The sequence below is a fragment of the Strongylocentrotus purpuratus genome, unplaced genomic scaffold (assembly GCF_000002235.5).
Source record: "Strongylocentrotus purpuratus isolate Spur 01 unplaced genomic scaffold, Spur_5.0 spur5_scaffold_4, whole genome shotgun sequence".
NCBI classification, from domain to species: domain Eukaryota; kingdom Metazoa; phylum Echinodermata; class Echinoidea; order Camarodonta; family Strongylocentrotidae; genus Strongylocentrotus; species Strongylocentrotus purpuratus.
Genome location: NW_022145610.1, coordinates 30,727,933 through 30,755,058, shown reverse-complemented (window position 1 = coordinate 30,755,058; position 27,126 = coordinate 30,727,933). Strand labels below are relative to the sequence as shown.

The following is a 27,126-nucleotide window of genomic DNA, read 5'->3' as shown; positions in this document are numbered from 1 at the left end:
TATATAAATCTGAAAGGTCAGCAGAAAAAAAACAAACAGACAAAAAAAATAAACAGAGTGCAAAGCTGGTATGGGCGTCAACTTCCAAAGACAAATATTGAAGGTTGACTCTCAAACCAATCTTAAGATTGGTCAAGAGTCATGCAAATAAATGTCAAACTTATAGTACCGGTACTTGACCTATTGAATACTAAGCTTGAGTTGCTGTTACATGTACATGTTTAACTCTTGTGGTCCATCCTGATACATACACAGAGATGCAAACCCTATAGGATGGTTGTCAGGAACATTTACCACATGTTGTTACAAATGGGGGTCTTTCCGGAACACAGGACAAAGCAGCATATCTTTTTTGCGCAAAAACGCACACGAACACCCAATCACTCTTATAACTGCATTTTGAATCTTCCATTTTTAAGTTTCAAATAAAGATGTGCATCAAAACGTTATAACAAATCTGTTTGCAGTCATAGGATCTCCTCCTTTTTTGCGTGAATCCATGATAATATCCAGAAATAAAACACCGCCAGTACAAGCCCAGGCCCGGCGTTCATGAACACAACATACCGTATCGCACTTGAAATGCGCCTGCTGAAGTCTTCACGCCGCGCACATGATCATCCACCATCACGCTCCCCAAAAACGCACAACCGCGCATAGAATACTAGTATCAAAACAACGACGGCACCGCGTTGTTTCGGAATTAAACGAGATGGCGTCGGATGGTCTGCTGGTAGCATCATACTGATCATAGACCATGTGCACATTAGCGTGTAGCGAGCAAAAGAGCCCATCTAATGTAGTCAAATTTAGTGAACTTGTGAGTAAATGCATGTGACATGAAGCAATGTACAGAGCTGTGTACGGAGTCTATGTGTAAATAGGCGACATACGCTATAATGTACTTATTTATCGTTTCCCGTAACCTTTTGGTTGTTTAACGTAAGGCTGTAACAAGGCAATAAAACCAGAACAGATACGACGAAACCGTAACAGTAGGCATCTCTGCATACATGTATATGCAAAGAACTGAACGTAAAAGGAAGGATGAATAATGGATAAATAAATCATCCACTTTATTCTATCCTAGACTTTTCAATTCGAGGATGAAGCTCGTCGGTTCATGTCACCTGAAAACCTACAGATATAAAGCAGATGATAAAACCTTCAGATATATACCAACAGATACAACCTACAGATATATAGCAGATGTAGCTCGTTGATACATTCCATCTAAAATATACAGATATACAGCAGTAACAGCAGATGAAACACAACAAATGTAAGTACATGTAGTCCTACTTTCATTCATCATTTTTGCACCTCTTCCTTTGCCCATTGTCACCTTTTTCTCAGAATTCAACTTTTATGTCCTTTTCAATCTTTCAGCAAAAATTCTTCAAATGGATAAAACGATCAGTTAGTAAAAGGTAATCAGCAATACAATTTTGCATGCATGTGTCATTAATGATTAAGAAACTGCCTGTTGCAAGAAACTATCATAAGCCCAATGAAAAGCACTTTTACAATATTACAATATATTAAAGAAATTAATAATAGATTAAATGTCATAAATAGGTAAATAAAGAGGAATGGGGATTCTTTTTTACCATCTTGTCTTTCTCGCTTGCATAGAGTCCCACTTTCCAGCCAGGTGTAACATTAGCTGTATAAAGAAATGGCCAAACATTGATTAATTAATAGAGATTCTATGACAGTGGTGGATTTGTGCATTAATCTTAAATTTTATGAAAACAAACATATCGTGTGTTAGCACAACAATTTCCAGCAAATACTTTTTCCCTACAAATGTGTTTTAAAACATGGGAATGAAGTATATGACCAACACAATCACAAGCACGTAAACAAACTGGAGTGTGACCCCCCCCCCCCCCCCCCCCCCCCCCCCCGGAAGCAATTCTGAAAATCCAGACATCCTACCCCCGGATAACCATCCCCAGTCAACTACCCCCTAGAGGAACCACCCCCTAGAACGACTACCCCCCTGGACAACTACTCCCTAGGAAAGTTGTCCCAGGGATACTTGTCCTAGAGGGCGGTTGTTGTAAGGGGGTAGTTGTCTGGGGGGGGGGAAGGGGGTACTGGAATGTGACCCCCCCCCCCCCCCCCCCCCCCACTTGGAAGCAATTCTAAAAATCCGTCCCTGGACACCTACCCCCGGACATCACTTCCTAGGACAAATACCTCCTGAAGCTCTGGAGGCCTACAAACAGATCTTGAATTTTATTCCATAGACTGTGGATCATTTCTTGGGTGCAAGTTTGCCCCTTACTGTATGCTCCACCCCCACCCCAATAGTACTTTGAAGGAAGCTGAAAGATATCTAGCCAGTTTTAGAGATGGCTGGAAGAGAGCTTACCATTGGATGAACTAGAAGCATGTGGATGAAACTGCTGCTGGTGTGGTTGCTGCATCGGTGCCTGCTGTTGAGGTGGAAACTGATTCTGACCCTGCTGTTGGTGAAACGGTGGATAAACACCCTGGTGCTGCTGCTGCTGCTGCTGCTGTGGATAATGCATTTGTTGCGGTTGCTGCTGATTCGGAACCTGCATGTGCTGCTGCTGCTGATGCTGCTGACCGTACTGCAGCGGAGGTGCTCCATACTCCCTATGTTGTTGCCCCCCTCCCATTGGTTGGTTGGGCATGGGCTGGTGGTGGTTCAGCATTGGTTGATTCGGAGGGACCTGGTTGGGAGCAGGCATGCCCATACCGTGCATGGCAAACCCCTGTGACTGCTGTAGCATAGGAGCATTGCCACCTCCAGGCATGAAACCCTGTTCATCAAAAGAGAAAATGAAAGAAAATTAAGTTTTTTTGTAGCTTCTTTGGAACTTTGGAAAACAGTCTCTCACTTCTACACATTTTGTTTTATTTGTTACATTTGCTGCAAAGGGATTACCTCAACTCAAATTGAAAATGTGATGGTGGAGCTCTTATGAAAAATACACCTTTTTAAATGTTACTGTCTACTTCAAAACTTCCCCATTTAATTTACTTTTTGTAAGATTTTGTTATAATCCACACACAAATCAAATGTACATGTAGGCCTACTTCTGAAATCAGTGATGCGAAAATAAGAAATTCTTGGTGTTAGTGCAATATAATTACAGGGCTTAAATTAATGAAGCGATCCACGGCGAGACGGCCCGGTGGCCAAAACCGCCCCGCCTAGTACCGACTCAGAAAATGTTAAAGTATAGCTTTAGTTCTTGAAGTGTAGAAAACGAAGATAAATCAAAGTCACTGAAACAAATTCTTGATTGGAGTTGAAGATTTATTAAAATAAACGAAGAATTAATAAATCACGAAGTTCATGTTTTGGGGCTGGGCAACCCAATCGAAACAGATTAGCAACTCATGTCGATCGTAACGGAAGAGAGGTCCCGCTCCAGAGACGCAACTCGGTTTTTATCCCCCGAACTGACACGCCTCGTCCTTCCAAAAATTGAGGCGTGTCACACAGACGCTTTGCGTAATATCAATCCACTTATAATTAGTTTCCGTATTAAAAGGTCCTATATTTCTTGGCGAATTTACCCCCCTCGGATATAAGGCGCTCCGGATGATCCGCATCTCTATTCCTCACATACTTCTTTCACGCACCCACCTGTGTCTCTTACATTCTAATCTCTCAAACAAGAGATGCAAATCACCCGGAGACCCAACAACCCTGGAATATAACAAGGGATAAATGTTGCTATGTCCGTCCACACTAGCGAGCCCACATGCTTCTGGCTATTACACACCTGTAATCCTCACTTCCCCTCTCATACTATTTCGATAGTGTGAACAGACCCGGCAACAAGGAAAAACCCTTCCAATTGTAATACAAATCTATTTCCTAAATTTGCCTAATTAAATTTAAGTCAACTGTGGCGACACGCCCAGCGACACCTAATCCAATCGGCCAAGCCGAAAAAGTAGAGCCAAAATTAAGAGCGCAACGTCTCGGAACAGGTGTTAAAAATAGCATACAAGGAATTCACCATGTATGTTTGTAAACATAGTTCTAGCGAAATCTACCAGGAATTTGCCTTGTACATGTACGTCAATGAACCTTTGAGGAAAACGTAAACACGAGAATATCCATATCATTACAAACTCCCCTACTGAAACGATCTGTCCCATAAGATCGCAACAAAAAAAAATAGAAATTCTCGTCATATATACGTTCCCCTCCAAGTTACACACACGTACATGGCTGCCCAGCCCTAAAACATCTACAATAACTTCATATACATCATATAAAGCCAACATGGCTTCCAAATTACAATATATAAACACACATATCAAACTGGTAATCCAACTCACAAAAATACCCACTAGTTCAAACATACTTAGAAATATCACCTCCCATTAATGACACCCTTTGCATATTAAAACAGCATGACAATATTTTGCAAGTAAATGCACAACCTTAACGCAATAGTCAATTAAACAAACCCTCAAACTCCAAAATTTTCCTTTTTTTTCCCTCCTCTCTTCATCCACATAATTAACCAATTATGTGGTCCTGCCTAAAGAGGCAATAACAAAATTAAAATTTTAATCCAAAAACCTATTATAAATTCCTCGAGTGTCCTATTCCTGCATGGTTAACAAAAACGCCCAAATTTCCCTACAGCAGACTATGAAACCTACCACTATCATGTCTCCAACTACTTGTAATTATAGCCTGAAACTGTTTGCGAAGCTTAGGGAAGTGTCACAACCCCGGCGGTCAGAGCCGGATACCCCAGACCTCCTCCAACCGGTTGTTGGGACTTCTCCTGCCACTTGTAAACATCCATATGTAATCAGAAATTACTTAAAAATTGAAATATACTAGTGATAATACATGCACATTCTCCGAACACTGGAATAGACAACGATACGTGTAACCGGAAAAATATAAAAATTTGTAATATGCAGACCTATGGAATATACAACCAATCTCAACACGTAATTAGGCAAAAATCACCATAACCATAAATGACCCCAAATAAAATCAGGACGGGTGCCCAGCCCCAAAACAGTAAAAGTTTGATAATTAAAATTATTAACTCCCCAATTTGATGTAAACGACTAATTACCGTGATAATTAACCGTCAATATTACGGTCCCTTCAATAAAAATACGAAATATCCGACTGTTCATAGAATATCTCAAAATTTGTAGATAATCAGCGCAAAACTGATTTTGGTAAATTAAAAGGGTTAGAATGTCTACCCTTAGTTTGTCTTTGCGACCTTCTTGGGATGGCACCATCCTGATTCCCTGGAACATTAACATTATCATCTCCAGCTCGCCCTGCTACATCCTCCCCTACTGGATCTATACCTACTTTATCAAAATTAGGAACCAACATATACTCTCCCCTACTGGATCTATACCTACTTTATCAAAATTAGGAACCAACATATACAACATATATACTAAAAGGCCCTAGATCTTATTAATTCATAGGTCTATTTCTACCTTGATGTCCCCATTCATCATGACATCCTACCAACACATTCTTACGTAAACATTGAGGAAGTAAAACTTGGAATATCTCCCCAAATACAGGGTCTAGCACTCTTCTTACTAACAAACCATCTTTCAATGAAAGGCGAGACCAATGAGTCAACCATGATTTAACATTATCAGGTTCTGAAGGATGTTTGAAGTATTCATCACCGGGTGCCCAATTTTGGGACCACCGCTCCCATACAAACTTCAGTTCGGGGTCTTCTTTCTGCATTTGGATTAACTGATCTTTTGTGTAAGATGGAAATATGCCAGAAGAGCTAGGCTCTGCAAACGACTGTTGGTCAGGATTGTCACTATGCACACGTACAGGGGAACTACAAATATTTAATTGTACTTTAACAGATGAGGATTGATATTATTACGATCGTAAAAGGCCTGTTGCAGAGACTGTACAGTCTGTCTCTTACCAAAGTGGTTCTGCAAAATAGTAACTATTTGATTTGTATCTAGTGTTTCAGAATAACATCGCAACTCTTTACGTGCCGGCCCCTCCAAATGAGCCTTGATCACACTGACCTTTTGGGTCTCTGAAATTTGTGACTGTTCACAATAAAGGTCCACCTCTTCTAACCAATCTTCTAATAACATACCACCCTGCCCTGAAAATCTATCCAACGTAGCGGTTGTCCTACCAGTAGGTGTAATCCGGATACCCTGTAGAGCTTCGGTAAAACCCGTTACCAAATCTTTAACCAACTCTTCCGCCATAATTATTATCTAATGTAAATATTATTAAATACTTAGTCTAATATGAACATTAAGGCAAGGGGTGCAACCTCGGGTTACCATATATAGTATAAAACCCCTAAATACTGCTTACCTTAATTTTTGGAAGAGATGTATACTACATGTAGGCGAGCCAGAGTGAAACCAGAACCATATTCTTAGTTACCATATGTATATATGAAAAAAACACACCTTCACTACTGTTCTCGTTTACACCTAATCCAATCGGCCAAGCCGAAAAAGTAGAGCCAAAATTAAGAGCGCAACGTCTCGGAACAGGTGTTAAAAATAGCATACAAGGAATTCACCATGTATGTTTGTAAACATAGTTCTAGCGAAATCTACCAGGAATTTGCCTTGTACATGTACGTCAATGAACCTTTGAGGAAAACGTAAACACGAGAATATCCATATCATTACATTAATCTAAGGTCATCCAAGGTCAGGCCTTGGCTGCCCCTTTGATTGGCCTCAATGCCCCTCTCATTGGCCTAGGAGATTTTGTGTGCCCTTTCCAATTCTTCGTATTTGTGCTGTACTATAGGAATGTGCCCTACAGAAAAGTGGCCTTGCCCTAAAAATATTGAAATTTAAGGCTTGTAATTAACATATCATAACATAGCATTGAACAAACAAAATAATAGCGTATCAAGTAGGAAATAAGTTTGTTTTAAGGAGTTTAAGGAGTACTCGAATACTTGAGTACTCGCACTGTTGACACCTAGAAAGTCTACTCGATTACAATTCCTCGTACTCGAATAATCGGCCGTTTTGGTTTTTGTTTTTTGCCCGCGCCTGGCATTGTCCAGGCCAACGCTTACCCGTGCCAGGGAGAGCGGCGGCCACCGGCATGGTACCGTCAGTACAAATGTTTCCCAGCCCAAATCACTGTCAACTCAAAACTCAGAAACTGGGACCAAATGTCCGGATTTCTTTTTAGACTTGGAGGAAAATGGATAAGCAGGGCTGTCAACCCTAGCTCCCTCATTTGGAGGGAGTCTCACGCCACCACGCTCATTCTCCCGCTGCCCCAAAAGCTTGTCGCGGGAGATTCCCACCACCACGCCTTCCTCCCGCTTTCCCGGTTTATGAAAATGTCCCGCCAAACCGTACCGTATACCCCCCCCCCAAAAAAAAAAAAAAACCCAGCAGAACAGTCTGCGAAAATGGGAACGATCTTTGTTTTTAAGGACACAATTTCTCAGTGTTTACAAGGATATCGTCGTCTAGACTCTAGTATTAATTTAAGACAATCCTCATTCTCGGACCAGCGCCCCTACTGCACTGTGCACATCATCACATTTAAATTTTCATTTTCATAATGATATATCTGATGCGTGAAATGACTACAAAATTACATGATTCCATTTTAGTTGCTGAAAAGGCTTTCGAGTTTCGATGAATATTAATAAGGTCTAGAAGTAGAAGTTGACATACCGGCTGCATTTGTGAAGGGTGAGGTGGCCGTTGCATTGCGTTGTCCTTCCCGCAGTCTTGTTGTAACTTGTAAAGTTGTACACCGACTCCAGATCCAATCAGATCTAACAGTTAGAGCGATCGAATGGGTTTTTGTTGACGCCTAGCCGGACCCAGCACGGGAAAATTGCTGCATTCAGTGATACATTTATCTGTAGAAATCTATATATTCAGTATGAAGTAAACAGGCTAATTATGCAAATCGGTCTGTGCTTATTTGGGTAATAGACAATGCGATCATCAGGTTTTGTTTCGTTTTGTTTCGGAACTGAGCTGAACGTGCATAGTGCATGCAAATAGCCGAGTGCAGTGCTGCAGCTATAAGCTAAGCCTGCCGCCTAGCGCCTAGCTAGCCTGCATGCGCTCTCGATCTATCTCGCGCCCGTTTTTTGTGGTTTGCCATTTAAATTACGGTGTCTTTGAAACATATGCACACACAACACTGATCTCTACGGAAAAAAATCAGTGACACACAACTAAAAATATCTGACCTTTTGCCCCCAGCTAAGGCCCCCCCCCCCAAAAAAAAATTAAAACAAATATGTGTTGTCCTCGATTACTTTTCTGGAGAAGGGGCCGTTGTGACCGCGTAGAATGTAACACCCGCACCGATCGTCCGACTATTAGAGATCGATTGTTTTTTTTTTTTTTTTTTTTTTTTTTTTTTTTTTTTTTTTTTTTTTTTTGTTTTTTGTTTTTTTTTTTTTTTTTTTTTTTGTGTTTGTTGTTGTTGGTTTTGTTTTTAACGGGGGTAGGGGATTTAACAAACTTTATTCATTCGATATAACTAAGTTGATTGTAGTCTGTACTTTGTTCCAATATGTTATAAATTATAATATGTAATAGGGATACTAGTAACACAGAACAATATAGAGGGGGGGGGGGGGGGGGGGGGGGGGGGTTATAACAATATGAATTCATTCAATATAATTGAGATTACTGTATTTTGTACTCTGTAATTGGTTTCAATATGTTATATATTACAATTTGTATGAATTAATATTATTTATTGAGTGAATACAATAAAGAATATTACAAAACAAAAAAGGTGCGGATTTTATCCGCGCAGAATGTCCGTGTCGGACATTCCGTGCGCGCCTCAAATGTCTGACGGACAATCTGTGCTGAAGAGGTCTCGCACCAATAGTCCCAGTGGCGGATCCAGGGGGGGCCGAAACGGCCGCGGCCCCCCCTATTGGCGGCGCAAAAAAAAAGAGAAAAAAAAAAGAAAGGAGAAGAGAAGAAAAAAGGAGAAGAGAAAAGAAAAGAGAAGAGAAAAGAAAGAAAAAGAGAGAGAGAGAAAGAAAAAAAAAAGAAGAAGATCCCCCCCCCACCTCACTCCCACTCCGGGGTCGGAGGGACCGATTTTGTGTTCCCAAAATTTCCGATAAAGGGTTACTTTTCACGCAACAAAGTCCGGCCCGTAATACACACAAAGCCGGCCCGCACTGACTCTACACACCGAAGATAAAGGGTTGCTTTTAAACTAAGAGAGGGAACATACATGCGCATACCCTAGATAATACTGAGTGGGGGGGGGTGGGGGGGGGGGGGGGGGGGGGGTGGGGGTGGGGGAAAAGAAAAGTCGGGTGAGAAATGGGGAAAGACAAGGAAATGGCGCTAAGTGACAGTAACGACGAATAAGGGAAAAACTGTAATCGGGAGATTTGGGGTCATTCCAGAAGGCTTAGGAAACGTTATTGAATAGAGGGGGCCGGGCCGGCCGCATAAAATCTCGAGCCACGGATTCAAAGTTAAACGTTACAAACAGCCCCTGCTTTTGAAGAAAAAAATGAAAAGGGCACAATGTTTTGGATGTCTTTCAAATAGAAGCTATATACTAAACAGTCAATTTTTAGATTAACGGTAGGGCCGCTTCACAACTCTTATTTTGCCCTTCATTTGGATTCAGCTCATACCAACTCGCTTGTGCTTATATTTGAACTCATGTAGGTAGTGATAATGGACAGCGGCGGCGATCCTGGGCCCGATAGAGAGACACGTCCCCCCGGAAATTTAGATATACAGCTAGAAATAAATATACATGTAGCGGAAAGAACGTAAATATTGGACTAAAGGATTTTCTAGAATGCATAATTTCAGCATTCTACATTGCAAAATCTCGCTTGGTCGCTCCGCTCCGGCCCTCGCCCGATAACACAAAACTAAGATATGACGCTCCCGGTCGCGATTATTTCATGGTTGAACTGACCTAATTGTATGCTATCACAATCACGATTGTTTCATTTTCCCTTTAAAGCATGCGTAGCTAGGGGCGGTAGGGGCAGTAAGAGGACATAGGACGAAAAAAGGAGCAGACAAAGAAACATTTTTGACAAGTCTAAAACGGGACAACAAATCATCTTCTTTCTCTCATAATTTAATGAAGCGTCAGAAGCTTACGCGCTACGCGCGGGGGGAGGAAAACTGAATTCAGACAAGGATTTAGAGTCGAGAATGAAACAACGAATCATCTTCTTTCTCTAATAATTCAATGAAACGTCAAAGCTTCCGCGCTTCGCGAGGGAGAGGGGGGGGGGGGACTCAATTCAGACAAGGATAAGAATGATAAGAATCGAGAACGGTACAACGAATCGTCTTCTTTCTCTAATAATTTAATGAAACGTTAAGCTTCTGCGCTTTGCGCTAGAGGGGGTAATCTGAATTCAGAGAAGGATTGAGGGTCGAGAATGGAACAACGAATTATCTTCTTTCTCTAATAATTTCATTAATCTATGAAAGGTCAAAGCTTCCGCGCTTCGCGCGGGAGGGGGAAAAATGAATTCAGACAAGGAATAAGAGTCGAGAATGGTACAACAAATCATCTTCTTTCTCTAATAATTCAATTAAACGTCAAAGCTTCCGCGCTTTGCGCGGAGGGGGGGAACTAAATTCAGACAACGATAAAGAACCGAGAACAGAACAACGAATCGTCTTCTTTCTCTAATAATTTAATGAAACGTCAAAGCTTCTGCGCTTCGCGCGAGAGAGAGGGGGGAACTCAATTCAGACAAGGTTTAAGAGTCGAGAACGTTACTCTTTCTCTAATGATTTAATGAAACGTCAAAGCTTCCGCGCTTCGCGCTGGAGGGGGTATGGAAACTGAATTCAGACAATGATTAAGTATCGAGAGTAGTTATAGCAGTGAGTACCGGGACGGCCATAGGTTTTGTACACGAATTTTTTCGTACTTATACTATTTCTAATTGACTCGTGTACATTAACTTTGACATAGTCTATTTTCGAGAAAAAACGGACTTATAACACGCATGTCTTTGGGGTTTTGACGAGGTCCTGACTTTTTGAATTTAATTAGGGATTTGTCATTTTGGACTTGTAAATTTTTTCGATAAAAACTGACTTATAACACGTGTGTCAATGGGATTGTGACTTTATGAATTTTACTTAGTGATTTTCTCTGTTGGACTTAGTTTTTTTTCAAGCAAAAAGTGAATTACAACACGTGTTTCTATGTGAATTTTGACATTTTAAATTTTACTTAAAGATCTTTAGGAATTATTGACGTTTTGAATAGTGGATAGGTATTTATTTGTGGAACTGACTTTTAACACGAGTGCCTGTGTAATTTTGACTTTTTGACTTTCTTTCTACGGGATAATTTGTGTTTACTTTAAGGAACGTTTACAACGCCGTTGTAGTTTGGATCAATATCTATTGTTCGATCAACTAAATAAAGGAACGTGTATTCGGCAACACGGGGAAGCGTATTGCAGTCTATGTGTATAAAAGGTATTGACTTTGTCAGGCGCGTACGCAGGATTTTTCAAGGGGGGGGTTTTAACATTTATAAATCGGTCCGAAAATTTCGCAACGACTCAGCCAGCCGCTGAATAAGCGGGGGGGGGGGGGGGGGGGGGGGGGGGGGGGGGGGGGGGTTAGGGTAAGAGGACACTTTTTTTTTTTTTTTTTGGTCTCGAAATTTGGAAATTTGACATTTTGCTCCGTTGGGGGGGGGGGGGGTAAGGTCACCTTTTTTAGGTCGGCCATGGGAATAATTTTTATTTTTTATTTTTTTTTAATAATTAAAAAAAAAAAAATAAAAATAAAATAAAAAAATCCAAAAGGGGGGGGGGGGGTTTTAGGTTTTTTTTAGGGGGGTTTACACACAAAAAATTTCCAAAGGGGGGGGGGGGGGGTTTAACCCCCCCCAAACCCCCCCCCCCCCCTGCGTACGCGCCTGGACTTTGTATAGGTCTAGTTTCTTTGTATTTGAATTACCTCTTTTCAACAATAGAACCGGTGTTTCTTATTGATCGTGTATTGAGTTTATGAACCTCTCAACAGCTTTTCGACAAATGAAGCTCGTTTTATTCCGCCCTGTTCGTTCCGTCGAGTTCTTTGGACTTTCACACAACACTTTGATACTTATAGTTCAGGGCTATGTTTGGACTCTCTCAAAACATCATCAAAACAGATTTGAATACACAGATAACAATTGCAATTTAGTCATGTTACCAGAGAACAGAGATAAAATATACAAAACATTTTTAACTAGAGAAATAGAACCCAAGTCACATTATTGTATTTTTTCATCGGTAAACAAAAAGTTAACACAATTGTACAGCAAACATACACGCCGTAAATCCGTAGTTTAGCGTCGTAACATGCCGTAACGCCGTATATAACGCCGTAACGCCGTATCGTTATATCCACAACGCATTTGACGGATCATTCATCTCTATGCTAAATCACCAAGTTTTCTAGAGCACCCACTATCCTGTTGAGGTTTAACACTCTATTATGAACTCCGTAAATCTATTTCATACGTTCACCATCTCGACTCTATTTCAATCTCGACTCTATTTCCATACTTTCAACATCTCGACTCTATTTCACACTTTCACCATTTCGACTCTATATCACACGTTCACCATCTCGACTTTATTCCATACTTTCATTAATCTCGACTCTCTTTCCATACTTTCACCATCTCGACTCTATTTCCATACTTTCAACATCTCGACTCTATTTCATACTTTCACCACCTCGACTCTATTTCATACTTTCACCATCTCGACTCTATTTCATACTTTCAACATCTCGACTCTATTCATTCTGGACATACTTTGTATGTTGTACGACTATTGTGACGTAGAATACACACATCCATGAAATAAAACACTATGTAGTACATAATTATATTTTACTTATTTTACTATATTTGTTTCCGTTTCAATGTGGACAACTTTATGCAAAACCAGATTTGAATACAAAGATAAGAATTGCTATTTAGTCATGTTACTAGGGAACAGAGATAAAATATACAAAACATTTTTAACTAGAGAAATAGGACCCAAGTCAGATTATTGTATTACTTCATCGTGAATATGTAAAAACTGTTAACACAATTGTACAACAAACAATTAGTGTTTATAAATAAATATCTTTAAAAACATAAAACACAATAGAAAGTGTTTTTTTTTCTCAGAAAGGTCGATTGATGTACAACATGTTGAAATAGAGTAAATTTGTCATCTATTATTAGGGTTGTCTACGAAGTGTTCTTTTCAGGGTGATGTCAAGCCTTAGTTGTCGCTTCCATCTGCACCCTCCGTCTCCGTCTCTTCTTCACTATCATCTTCATTCTCATCCTGATACTGGAATAACCCCTCGAATTGTGCACCGTGTCTTGCTAAGACTCTTTTCACGGCTTTCCGAAGATTCATGCCATTTTCTACTTTTTCCGTGAGATCAGACATAATTTCATCATTGATGTCAGCGCTTCCAAGGTACACATTCTGCTGCAAGAAGTTGGAGTAAAGATCGAAAAAGCTGCGTTTGACAGCCCATAGAACTTTCACGTGAGCCTTTTCTTTAGCTTCTTCTTCATCCATACCATCGGAGATATATTTTTGATATTTTTCGTCCCTGAGGTCCTCGGTGTTTGTCATGGCCTGTTCTAACCATTCTTGATAAGCAGGGTTGTCCTCAGGTTCTTTCATGTCAGGTGTCTCTGACTTTGACGATTCATCCTCTCCTTCACTTTCTGAATCACTTGTTTCAGATTCATCGCTAGATTCTACAACTCTTTGCTTTTTAGAGGGTGGTTCGGAGTAATCATCTTCACTAGTTTCTTCACCAGCGTTGGAATTTTCAGTCTCGTACCCATGATCTTTCATATCAGGATGTACATTCTGTGCGTGCCTCTTCATGTCGAACTTGCGACTATAGGTCTTATCGCATAGTGAACAAGCGTAACGCACATTTTTTTTTTTTTGATCCTCAAATTTTTTTCAATTTGCACCCCCCCCCTTGAGCGCCAGGGGGGGGGGGGGCCCAACCCCAAAAAAGGTAAAAATCACGTGATTTTACATGATTTTTTTCTCAAGGGGGGGGGGGGCCCGGGCCCCTGGCCCCCCCCCCTGGATCCGCCACTGGGAGGGGGTATAGAAACTGAATTCAGACAATGATTAAGAATCGAGAACGGTACATGAATCGTCTTCTTTCTCTAATAATTTAATGAAATGTCAAAGCTTCCGCGCTCCGCGCGGGAGAGGGAGGGGGGGGGGGGGGGGACTTAATTCAGACAAGGATTAAGAGTCGAGAACGGTACTCTTTCTCTAATGATTTAATGAAACGTCAAAGCTTCCGCGCTTCGCGCGGGAGGGGGTATGGAAACTGAATTCAGACAATGATTAACAACCGAGAACGGTACAACGAATCGTCTTCTTTCTCTAATAATTCATGAACATTAAAGCTTCTGCGCTTCGCGCGTAATTGGGGGGGGGGGGGGGGGAGGTGACAGCGAGCTGCCCGAATATGAATTTGTTATATCTTTTCTCGTATATTTTGGTGATAAATAACACTTTCACAAAATACATATTATCCTCAAATTTTTGCTCGCTCGCTTCGCTCACTAGCCGAATTGTGAAACCAGAAAATTACTTTTTCGGGCAAGAGGCTTCAGCCCCCCCCCGATGAAAATGTCAAAAAAAATACCGGTATGGTGCTTCTAATATGACCTTGTCAGTATTGGTGTGTTGAGTTGAAAAACTGTCTGCGCAATTTTCAAATTTCCGGCCCCCCTATCGGAAAATCCTGGATCCGCGCCTGTAGTCCTCCTGCCGCACCGAATGTCCGTACTCTAGTCCACACGTATACATAGTCAAAACAAACAGGGATGTACTCTCATATCCCTGATACAAGTATATTAAGTATAATTATAATTATACTTAATGAATGAAACGACTAGATAACCCATATTCAGCTTAACCAGCTAGCCAGGGATGAAACTACAGGCAGTGGCGGATCTAGTAGGGGGATGGGGGGGGGGGGGGGGGGGGGGGTGCAAATTGTTAAAATTTCGAGGGCCCCCCAAAAAAAAAAAGGTGCTCACTACCCCCCCCCAAGATCGCGGAAAAAGGCCTTTGCCTCTGCCCCCCCCCCAGACCAACCCCCCCCCTTCTCGCCAAAAAAAAAAAAGAGAGAAAGGAAAGGGAAAGAGGAGAGCTAAAATGGAACACAAAAGAGGTAGAAAAAAGAAAAGGGTGAAAAGAAGCAGAGATCAGTTGCGATTAATCCCATCAACATCGTGTGGATCGGGGGAGGGGGCGAAAGGCCCCTGCCTCCCTCACCAAACTTAAATGAGAGAGGGTGAGAGAAGTATGGGGGGGGGGGGAAGAGGAAGAAGAAAGGTAGGGGAGATCAGTTACAATTTTTCTTTAAAGCAAAAAAGCCAGATATTAAAAGTTGATGAAGGTAGGGGAGATCAGTTACAATTTTTCTTTAAAGCAAAAAAAGCCAGATATCAAAAGTTAATCATTTTTTCCAATTTAGGTGTGACAAAATAATTATTGTTGGTGTTGTTGATTGTTGATGTATGGGAAAGGGTTCCAATGGGGTTCCAATGCACAATATGTCAATGTATTTGAAATTATGCTAGCCAAATATTGGTACGTAATGGTGACACCGGCAGTGGCGAAATGAGCAAAAACGTTTGGGGGGGGGGTAGAAAAAAAAACCGCACCACCACTTTTTATGCAGGCCTCGCTGAACGTTTCTCTAAGTAGGTTGGGGGAGTGGTATTTACGATAAGGCAGAGCGTAGCGTTTATTGGCGTAGGGTCTAGGGCTTTAACCCTCTGAACTACAACTTGTTGGCGGCAAAAACTGATATCCCGCTTCTTTTCTTTTCTTCTTCCGTTTTTACCTCCCTTTATCTCTTCTTTTCCTTTTTCTTACCCTTTTCATCATTCTCTCTTATTTTGTAATGGGGGGGGGGGGGGGGGTGACAGCTGGGATCCAAGACCCTTTCGGCCCTTGATCTGCTTCTTCCCCCCCTTTTTCCCTTCTTCTTCCTCTTTCTCTTCTTTCTTTCCCTTTCTCTCCTCTTTCCCTTTCCCTTCTTTTCCTTCTCTCTCTCTCTTTTTTTGCGGGGGGGGGGGGCAAGGCCCTCCCGGCGCCCTGGATCTGCGTCTGCCTTTAGGGGGTATAGCTGCGCCTGCCGTCAGCTAGCTGAAAGTGTTAACAACTAAAAGCACAGTGTTAAATACTAAAAGTGAACCAGGTAATCGTAGTGAGGCAAAGTGGTCTCGTGGATAAGCAAACGCCTGGCAACCGCCTAGTAAGTGGAAGGTATCGGGTTCGATCCCCAGCTAGTGTATTTTGTTTTAAAGCCCAAAAGCCAGATATTAAAAGTTAATCATTTTTCCAATTTTGGTGTGATAAAATAATTATTGTTGGTGTTGTTGATTGTTGATGTATGGGAAAGGGTTCCAATGCACAATATGTCAATGGATTCCTCAAAAAAACTTGAAAAAGGGCCTATGGTGAAGGGGGAGCAGCTGAGTGTAGGAAAAAGCTGTTAGGGAGCCCCTTTGGGAGGTCTTTTATTTTTTATTTTTTTTTTTTGGGGGGGGGGGAGTCTTTTTATTGGGGGGGGGGGTCTTTTTTTGGGGGGGTCTTTTTTTTTTTTGGGGGGGGGTCTTTTTTTAGCTGGCGGTCGTCAGCTAGCTGGCGGTCGTCAGCTAGCTGGCGGTCGTCAGCGTAGCCGGCGGTCGTCAGCGTAGCCGGCGGCCGGTAGCGTTAGCCCCAAAGCCATGTCCAATTTTTAAACTACATTCAAGAGTCCCTTATTGCCAGGTTAAACAAGTTTTTTACATTTTCAGTACTACTTACATCCATTTATTCAATTTGTACACTCCCATGCTATCCTTTTCCAGTCTGTAAACAACTTTACAAAATGAATTCAATGATGGGCAAGGTTTTACTCCTCATATGAAAACGCCCAAACTTCGCGAGGTGAAACAAAGGGTCTTTCAATTCAAGTCTATTCAAGCCCAATATGGGCTAACAACTGGCCTGCATACCCGAGCAGAATCATTTTGTGCTCGACAAAGACACACAGCCTTGGGTAAAGAGGTCCATTATTATTATTTTGTTTAGTTATATTTTTTCATTGACAGTATACTATTAAATATCAGGAATATTGGATGCTCTGTTTCAAATACAGTCCAGATTGCCGAGCAATGAATTATCTCATGCTTCTTGTCCTTAAACCATATCTAACTGGTTTTTAAAACGGTATCATTTTAATTTCCATTTCCCAGCATTATTTTGAACTGTCCCGAAATCGCTTTCCTTTTTTTAAATGAGACTACAGCCCCATTCTATCCTTTTTCTATTGGGATATTTAAAGTGCGTGTCCTCCATGCAGACAAGGAGAAAGACTTTCTCAGTACCTTTATGGACAATACATCAACATAATGCGGTCATTGTTGCAATGTCATGAATGCTATTATTACCTCTTATGTAATCCTCGCAACTGACAAAAATATTCCGTCAATGAAGGGAGGGTCGGGTTTTTTTCTTCAATTCATTAATTGATGCTGCAGGTGCAAGCTATTGAACACAGAATCGAATAGCCAAGCTTCCCTATTCATTTGTGCCCTGTTACAGAATTCGTAGCATATCCTAAATTGAATAGATCCGTGTTCTGTTCATTATGCTATGTCAGGGCAGTGGCCTATTGTCATATCACTTGAAGTTTAAGTCAGCAGATTGCAAAATAAATGAAAATAACATAAAACCTCACTATTATATCAGAAATATCAGTAACTGAAAGAAAACATTTACGGGCAATCTTGACAACATCGGACTGCAAAAATATGAATAATTATGCATCCCGAAATCGTTAAATCAGTAAATCAACATATTAAAGTCGTTAACATGCAGAAAGTGCTATAAGACCAAGAAGTGAGCCACTTAGTAGCAGTGAGGCAAAGTGGTCTTGCGGATAAGACTGATCGCTTCACAACGCAATGTATGTATGTACTCGGGTTCGACTCCCAGCTTCTTCTTTATACCTCATGTTATTTTTTAATTTTTTTTTCTTTACCCCATGATATTGACGTGTCCATCTCCTTTTTTTAAAGGGGACACCCCCCCCCACCTCCTCAACAAAGGAGAAAATAACATTTGATACTCTTTTTTTAACAAGCGACTCTCTGAATTAGAATACGTTTTTTGCTACATCTACAAAAATAAGTATCAATATGAAAAAATACATAAAGATTACCAGTGTGACACATTAGTCTAGTGGATAGGCAAACGCCTGGCAACTGGAAGGTATCGGGTTCGACTCCCAGCTAGTGCTTTTTTTATTTTTTTTTATAAATCTTTGAAAAAGAAAAACTGATGTTAGAACCCATTTTCATCTCACTCATAGTTTGGTGTGATAAAATAATTATTGTTGGTGTTGTTGATGTATGGGAAAGGGTTCCAAACCACAATATGTCAATGGATTCCTCAAAAAAAACTTGAAAAAGGGCCTATGGTGAGGGGGAGCAGCTGAGTGTAGGAAAAAACTGTAATGGAGCCCCTTGGGGGGGGGGGGGTCTTTTTTTTTTTTGGGGGGGTCTTTTGGGGGGCGTCTTTTTTGGGGGGGGGGGTCTTTTTTTAGCTGGCGGTCGTCAGCCAGCTGGCGGTCGTCAGCGTAGCCGGTGGCCGGTAGCGTTAGCCCCAAAGCCATGTCCAATTTTTAAACTACATTCAAGAGTCCCTTATTGCCAGGTTAAACAAGTTTTTTACATTTTCAGTACTACTTACATCCATTTATTCAATTTGTACACTCCCATGCTATCCTTTTCCAGTCTGTAAACAACTTTACAAAATGAATTCAATGATGGGCAAGGTTTTACTCCTCATATGAAAACGCCCAAACTTCGCGAGGTGAAACAAAGGGTCTTTCAATTCAAGTCTATTCAAGCCCAATATGGGCTAACAACTGGCCTGCATACCCGAGCAGAATCATTTTGTGCTCGACAAAGACACACAGCCTTGGGTAAAGAGGTCCATTATTATTATTTAGTTTAGTTTATTTTTTTCATTGACAGTATACTATTAAATATCAGGAATATTGGATGCTCTGTTTCAAATACAGTCCAGATTGCCGAGCAATGAATTATCTCATGCTTCTTGTCCTTAAACCATATCTAACTGGTTTTTAAAACGGTATCATTTTAATTTCCATTTCCCAGCATTATTTTGAACTGTCCCGAAATCGCTTTCCTTTTTTTAAATGAGACTACAGCCCCATTCTATCCTTTTTCTATTGGGATATTTAAAGTGCGTGTCCTCCATGCAGACAAGGAGAAAGACTTTCTCAGTACCTTTATGGACAATACATCAACATAATGCGGTCATTGTTGCAATGTCATGAATGCTATTATTACCTCTTATGTAATCCTCGCAACTGACAAAAATATTCCGTCAATGAAGGGAGGGTCGGTTTTTTTTCTTCAATTCATTAATTGATGCTGCAGGTGCAAGCTATTGAACACAGAATCGAATAGCCAAGCTTCCCTATTCATTTGTGCCCTGTTACAGAATTCGTAGCATATCCTAAATTGAATAGATCCGTGTTCTGTTCATTATGCTATGTCAGGGCAGTGGCCTATTGTCATATCACTTGAAGTTTAAGTCAGCAGATTGCAAAATAAATGAAAATAACATAAAACCTCACTATTATATCAGAAATATCAGTAACTGAAAGAAAACATTTACGGGCAATCTTGACAACATCGGACTGCAAAAATATGAATAATTATGCATCCCGAAATCGTTAAATCAGTAAATCAACATATTAAAGTCGTTAACATGCAGAAAGTGCTATAAGACCAAGAAGTGAGCCACTTAGTAGCAGTGAGGCAAAGTGGTCTTGCGGATAAGACTGATCGCTTCACAACGCAATGTATGTATGTACTCGGGTTCGACTCCCAGCTTCTTCTTTATACCTCATGTTATTTTTTAATTTTTTTTCTTTACCCCATGATATTGACGTGTCCATCTCCTTTTTTAAAGGGGACACCCCCCCCCACCTCCTCAACAAAGGAGAAAATAACATTTGATACTCTTTTTTTAACAAGCGACTCTCTGAATTAGTTAGAATACGTTTTTTGCTACATCTACAAAAATAAGTATCAATATGAAAAAATACATAAAGATTACCAGTGTGACACATTAGTCTAGTGGATAGGCAAACGCCTGGCAACTGGAAGGTATCGGGTTCGACTCCCAGCTAGTGCTTTTTTTTATTTTTTTTTATAAATCTTTGAAAAAGAAAAACTGATGTTAGAACCCATTTTCATCTCACTCATAGTTTGGTGTGATAAAATAATTATTGTTGGTGTTGTTGATGTATGGGAAAGGGTTCCAAACCACAATATGTCAATGGATTCCTCAAAAAAAACTTGAAAAAGGGCCTATGGTGAGGGGGAGCAGCTGAGTGTAGGAAAAAACTGTAATGGAGCCCCTTGGGGGGGGGGGGTCTTTTTTTTTGGGGGGGGGGGTCTTTTTGGGGGGCGTCTTTTTTTTTTGGGGGGGGGTCTTTTTTTAGCTGGCGGTCGTCAGCTAGCCGGCGGTCGTCAGCTAGCCGGCGGTCGTCAGCGTAGCCGGCGGTCGTCAGCGTAGCCGGCGGTCGTCAGCGTAGCCGGCGGTCGTCAGCGTAGCCGGCGGTCGTCAGCGTAGCCGGCGGTCGTCAGCGTAGCCGGCGGTCGTCAGCGTAGCCGGCGGTCGTCAGCTAGCTGGCGGTCGTCAGCGTAGCCGGTGGCCGGTAGCGTTAGCCCCAAAGCCATGTCCAATTTTTAAACTACATTCAAGAGTCCCTTATTGCCTGGTTAAACAAGTTTTTTACATTTTCAGTACTACTTACATCCATTTATTCAATTTGTACACTCCCATGCTATCCTTTTCCAGTCTGTAAACAACTTTACAAAATGAATTCAATGATGGGCAAGGTTTTACTCCTCATATGAAAACGCCCAAACTTCGCGAGGTGAAACAAAGGGTCTTTCAATTCAAGTCTATTCAAGCCCAATATGGGCTAACAACTGGCCTGCATACCCGAGCAGAATCATTTTGTGCTCGACAAAGACACACAGCCTTGGGTAAAGAGGTCCATTATTATTATTTTGTTTAGTTATATTTTTTTCATTGACAGATCTCTGTTCAAGCCTCAAGATGGTCTTATTCTAGTACGCCTCATTAATCCCTCTGACGAAGCAGTCGATCTACCTGCAGACACCTGCCTTGGTCAATTCTTCTTCCTGTTTCTGTCGATGACAAAATATCCCATCTTTCATTGGGTTTTCGGCCAGACACAGTTTATTGACACATTCAAGTCTTGTATTACTGCCCGAACTCGCCAACCAGGTGAGCCTTTAGAAGTGTTTGCATCAGCCATTGCTTCCTTAGTAGAAGAGGCTTTCCCGTCTTATGATGACAATGCAAAAGGTGGTGAGAGATTTCGACGATTTGTTGCCGGGGTAGACAAACCGCTGTTCAAGCCTCAAGATGGTCTTATTCTAGTACGCCTCATTAATCCCTCTGACGAAGCAGTCGATCTACCTGCAGACACCTGCCTTGGTCAATTCTTCTTCCTGTTTCTGTCGATGACAAAATATCCCATCTTTCATTGGGTTTTCGGCCAGACACAGTTTATTGACACATTCAAGTCTTGTATTACTGCCCGAACTCGCCAACCAGGTGAGCCTTTAGAAGTGTTTGCATCAGCCATTGCTTCCTTAGTAGAAGAGGCTTTCCCGTCTTATGATGACAATGCAAAAGGTGGTGAGAGATTTCGACGATTTGTTGCCGGGGTAGACAAACCGCTTCAAGTTAAGATTCACGAGCTCGGAGGCTTTGATTTTGACGAGGCCTTGAAGATTGCACTTCGTGTAGAAAGAGCACAACAAGCACACGATTTTGGTATAGTAGCAGCTGTAGATGATCGGGTCCAGGACAAGACGCCTGCAGAAGCATCGGTCTTACGACTACTACTGCCAAGACTCAACGAGTTAGAAAAGAAGCTGGACAGGATGTCCTTAAAGTTAGAGACAGTTGAAAGGCCTAGCAGATCTCAGCAACGTGGTGGAAGCCCTTCAGGACGTGCCCATGAGGGAAGACACATGGAACGTCGTGGGTCTCCGTCACCAAGCCGTGACTACCGAAGACACAGGTCGCCAGAATATACAAGACAGAGATCTCCAGAATATGCAAGACACCGATCTCCAGGATATTCAAGACACAGATCTCCGGAATATGCAGGACGCAGATCTCCTGAATATGCAAGACGCATATCTCCAAGCCCTAATCGGAGCTACGCATATCAATCTAGGCGGCCCTATGAATCGTCTAGCAGCCGAAATCAGCAGCATCCTTCCACTGCAGGTTATCAAGTTGACTCCCATAGACAGGCTCCCTATCGTCAAGTTCGTTTTGAAGACCAGCAGCAGGGAAACTTCTGGTAGTTGAGGAAGAGGGCCATTCATCAACTACACACACCAAGGCCCCAATTCGAATAGCACCTATTTCGCCAAAGAAATCGCCCTACATCCCTATCGTTATCGACAATGTCTATGTATTGGCACTCGTAGATAGTGGATCATTCATCTCTCTGTTGAGTGCCAAATTTTTGTCATCCATTCCAGCATCGCAAAGGAGCCCATTGGAAAAGTTGACATCCATGGCATCTACTATCACAGGTGGGCTGGTAGACAACATTGGGACAATCGTACCATCTCTGCACTTAGGGAACAAGGCTACACAACACAAGTTCGTTGTTGCACGCAACATCACTCATTCAGTTGTCCTTGGATGGGACTTTGTTGACAGCCAGAATGCCTGCATATCGCCAACATCGTTCAACATGCCTGGAAATGTTATTCCCTTCATCGATCGTCAGCAATACCAAGCCCCGCTGAAATGTAAAGTTTCTCTTGTTGGACAAGCTCGGATTCCCCCAAGCTGCGAAACTCATGTCCAGGGAAGATTGTCGTCGCCACAGTTCGACATCGTACCAAGAGACTATGATGGCTACTTTGAACCTACATTGCAAGATCACATTCCTGTTATCGGTGCCAGATCTCTGTTCAAGCCTCAAGATGGTCTTATTCTAGTACGCCTCATTAATCCCTCTGACGAAGCAGTCGATCTACCTGCAGACACCTGCCTTGGTCAATTCTTCTCCATTACTGGGGATACCGAAGAGGAATACAAGATCATGAGCGTAACTACTGACGCTGATCCACAAGTGACAGACAAGTCACCAGTTGCTGGTGTTCTCCCTTCTTCAGAACTCACGAGGACAGAGTACGAGAAAGCTGAACATCTTCTTCAGACCTACAGTGATATTTTCAGCACGACGTCTCAGGATATTGGTCAGACTGACATTATTCATCACCACATTGACACCACCACAGCTACTCCAATACGACAGAGGGCGTATCGAACTTCACCAGCAATGAGAGTGGAAATTCAGGAGCAAGTGGATGAACTTCTGCAAAGAGGCATCATTGAAGAGAGCTTCAGCCCATGGGCGAGCCCAATCGTCATGGTGAAGAAGAAGGACAACACATACAGATTTTGCGTGGATTACAGAAAACTCAATGCAGTAACTGTTCGAGATTCTCACCCTATTCCACGTCAAGATGATTCAATTGACTCCCTTTCTTCATCAGCATATTTCAGCGTCATGGACTTATCAAGTGGATATTGGCAGGTCAAGCTCGATCCCCAAGATACAGAGAAGACTGCTTTTACCACAGGCACAGGGCTTTACCAGTTCACTGTCATGCCATTCGGACTGGTCAACGCTCCCATGACATTTCAGCGCCTCATGGAAGCCGTTCTACATGGCCTCCACTGGTCTACATGCCTTGTATACCTTGATGACTGCATAGTCATGGGCAAGGACTTCGATGATCATTGCAAGAACCTCCAAGAAGTATTGCAACGATTCAGAGACGCTGGACTCAAACTCAAACCCTCCAAGTGTGGCTTTTTCAAGAAAGAAGTTACGTATCTTGGCCACATAATCAACACCGACGGAGTGAAACCTGACCCAAACAACGTTGAGAAAGTCAAGTCCTGGCCTCAGCCGAGGACACCGACTGATGTCCGATCCTTCCTTGGCCTGGCATCTTTCTACCGACGTTTTGTGCCAAGTTTCTCTAAGATTGCAACTCCCTTGTCGACCCTTACACAAAAAGGTCAACAGTTTGTATGGACAGCAGAGTGTGAAAATGCTTTTCAACATCTGAAAGAAGCTCTAACCAATCCACCTCTCCTCGCCTATCCAGACTTTGAAAAGGAGTTCATCCTATCTTCGGATGCATCCCTTCATGCAGTTGGTGCTGTCCTCTCACAGACTCAAGATGGTAAAGAACGTGTAATCTCCTACTTCAGCCAAACTCTCAGCGCTACACAGAAGAAATGGTCTACCTATGATCGAGAGCTCTGGGCAATTGTTACAGCTGTTCGCCATTTTCGTCATTATCTGAGACACCAACACTTCACTATCCTGACAGACCACAAACCTCTTTTGGCTCTCAGGAAGTTCCCAATTCAAGACGATGCAACTGGGAAGAGAACACGATGGATATTGGAACTCAATTCCTACACGTTCAGCCTTATTCACAAGAAAGGACAATCACACAGAAATGCAGATGCATTATCTAGACGCCCGAGTCAAGAGAGCCAAGTCACTCCAAGATTGACGGATCAGCTACTCAAGCACATGGTGACCAATCCACTGTGTAATGCAGTCGAGACTCGTTCATCAATGAACACATCTACTCCCAAAGATGCAACGAGGCAGTCTGCACCAAACGTCCTTCATCCTTATCGTGGTGTAATCCTTGACAGTGATGTAGATGTTCAACATGAACAGCAACTAGATCAAGACATCAGTACAGTCATCGAATGCGTCAACAATGGTGAGCGGCCAACCATTCGACAGATCCGTAGACACAACCCCGGGTTAGACGTCTCTTGTGGCAGTATCCCAAATTCATCCTCCAAGACGGTATACTCTACAGGAAGAAGAAAGACAAGCTTGGTAATCTCTCATTCCAACTTGTCGTACCAAACTCCCTCATTCCAAGGGTACTTCAAGAGTTACACGGTGACCCATCATCCGGACATTTCGGCGCTCATCGCACAATACAGAGAGCAGAGTCAATGTGCTATTGGCCCTTCATGAACAAGGAAATCACTGATTTCTGCAACACATGCACAGCTTGTGAGTCTTTCCGGTTACCAACCCCTAAGCATCAAGCACCCTTACGTCCCATTACCACTACTCGCCCTTTGGAGATGGTTTTTGCCGACATTGCTGAGCTTCCAAGTTCAAGACGAGGATTTCGCTATATACTCGTTGTGACTGATCATTTCAGCAAATATGTCAATATCTTCCCAATGAAAGATCAGACTGCTCCAACCATCGCCAAACATTTGTTCGAAGAATATGTGAAAGAACATGGTATTCCAGAGACTTTGCACACCGACCAAGGTCGACAGTTCGAGTCAAGATTAGTGCAAGAACTATGCAGCAAATTGGGCATCAAAAAGTCTAGATCGACACCCTATCATCCCCAAGGAGCTGGCATAGTCGAACGTTGTAATCGCACCATCAAAGATCAACTTGCGAAGTACATTTCTCATCAAGGAGGAGAATGGGACACTCACATCAATCAAGTCCAGTTAGCGTACAACACAAGTACTCATGCCTCAACAGGTTTGACGCCATACTACATCATGCATGGCAGGGAAGCCCGTACACCTGCGAACATCACCTGTTCAACCCCCCCTCCATCGTCATCTGGCAAGACACTCCTCGAATACACAACCAACCTGTCTGAGCGATTGAGAAAAGCATGGGAGTACACCATACAAAATACACGACAGCAACAGCAACAACAGAAACGACAGTATGATGTGAAGAAACGCATTTCAAAGTATGACACAGGTGACTTTGTTTGGTTACATGACCCTACCAAAATCAGGAACAAACTCGAACCAAACTGGAAAGGTCCTTTCAGAGTATCTTCCTCATCAGACGATGGACTAAATTATGACATAGTTCATGTGCATGATGAAAAGTTCAAGCGACGGGTCCATCATAATCGTTTGAAACCACATCGAGCCAGAGCCCCACAAGTTATGTCAACTCCACCATCCCCACCAACCCCACAGCCTACGTCAATACATGGGACTGAGAGGACAACGACACAGTACCCACCAGGTCCCCCAGCAGACGACGAGACTAGGAGAAAGGTGCAGTCAAATCAACCTACTAGCCATGGACCAGCCTATATCACATGGTCATCTCGACCACCAGATCGCATCCTCCATCACGAGCAGTCGAACCATGACCGACCATCACGGTCAAGTTTGTCTGTTCGGCAACAAGCCTCAAACCAGCCAACCAGTTCAACAGAACGCCTCCTCCATCACCGACAGTCAGACCATGACCAACCATCACGGTCAAGTTTGTCTGTTCGGCAACAAGCATCAAGCCAGCCAACCAATTCTAGCCACCAATCCAGGCTGGTTGACTCAGCCCCACTTCAGCAACAATCTAGGCCATCACTGCCGACTACCCAAGCCCAACATCAGCTGTCCTCGCCGGTTGGCCAACTTCAACTCAGACCCCAATATCAACTGAGGTCGACGACTCACCAATCCCAACTTTGGCCATCCTCATCAGCTGAGCAACCTAAGCCGTCCTCATCCGCTGACCAACCTCAACCTCAGCCATCCTCATCAGCTGACCAACCCCAACATCAGCCGTCCTCATCCGCTGACCAACCCCAACATCAGCCGTCCTCATCCGCTGACCAACCCCAACATCAGCCGTCCTCATCCGCTGACCAACCCCAACATCAGCCGTCCTCATCTGCTGACCAACCCCAACCTCAGCCGTCCTCTTCCGCACGTTCGAGATCTGGTCGACAGGTTAAAGTACCCGCCAAGTTTCAAGATTACGAACTGTAAAGACTTTTGAGAAATAATGTTTGCAATAGTGATAGATAATTGGAAGACCTGCTGATTTTCACTTTTTCTCTGTCATACCTTGCATTGCTACATTGTTTGT

The 27,126-nt window shown here is 42.5% G+C and overlaps 2 protein-coding genes and 1 long non-coding RNA gene across 6 annotated transcripts in view; 1 reads left to right on the top strand and 2 right to left on the bottom strand.

Moving 5' to 3' along the window:
* LOC577233 (mediator of RNA polymerase II transcription subunit 12) overlaps window positions 1–8,174 on the bottom strand; it is a 29,714-nt gene extending 21,540 nt beyond the window's left edge. For 3 of the 4 annotated variants that reach the window (XM_030998236.1, XM_030998239.1, XM_030998237.1), the window contains exons 1-3: window positions 7,696–8,174; window positions 2,381–2,795; window positions 1,611–1,666 (exon numbers count right to left, since the gene is read on the bottom strand). In XM_030998236.1, the coding sequence (XP_030854096.1) occupies window positions 1,611–1,666; window positions 2,381–2,795; window positions 7,696–7,731 (507 nt within the window). In that variant the 5' untranslated portion in view covers window positions 7,732–8,174. The remainder of the gene's footprint in view (window positions 1–1,610; window positions 1,667–2,380; window positions 2,796–7,695) is intronic. The other variant, XM_011684489.2, reaches the window with a different exon arrangement.
* LOC115929365 lies at window positions 3,278–6,683 on the bottom strand. Its single transcript, XR_004066444.1, has 2 exons — window positions 6,475–6,683; window positions 3,278–3,915 (listed from the first exon to the last, which is right to left on the bottom strand). It is a non-coding gene; the product is annotated as an uncharacterized LOC115929365 (long non-coding RNA).
* A 17,274-nt stretch (window positions 8,175–25,448) lies between the features above and the next one.
* On the top strand, window positions 25,449–26,697 carry LOC115929112. The gene is made up of 2 exons (XM_030997314.1): window positions 25,449–25,987; window positions 26,226–26,697. The coding sequence occupies exons 1-2, from the start codon at window positions 25,449–25,451 to the stop codon at window positions 26,695–26,697; spliced, it is 1,011 nt and encodes a 336-aa protein (XP_030853174.1).
* Window positions 26,698–27,126: the final 429 nt, after the last annotated feature.

Coding starts and splice junctions, on each gene's coding strand:
- LOC115929112 (XM_030997314.1), top strand. CDS start 25,449: ATGAAAGATCAGACTGCTCCAACCATCGCCAAACATTTGTTCGAAGAA. Junction 25,988..26,225: donor GTGAAGAAACGCATTTCAAA/GTATGACACAGG, acceptor CCAACCCCACAG/CCTACGTCAATACATGGGAC.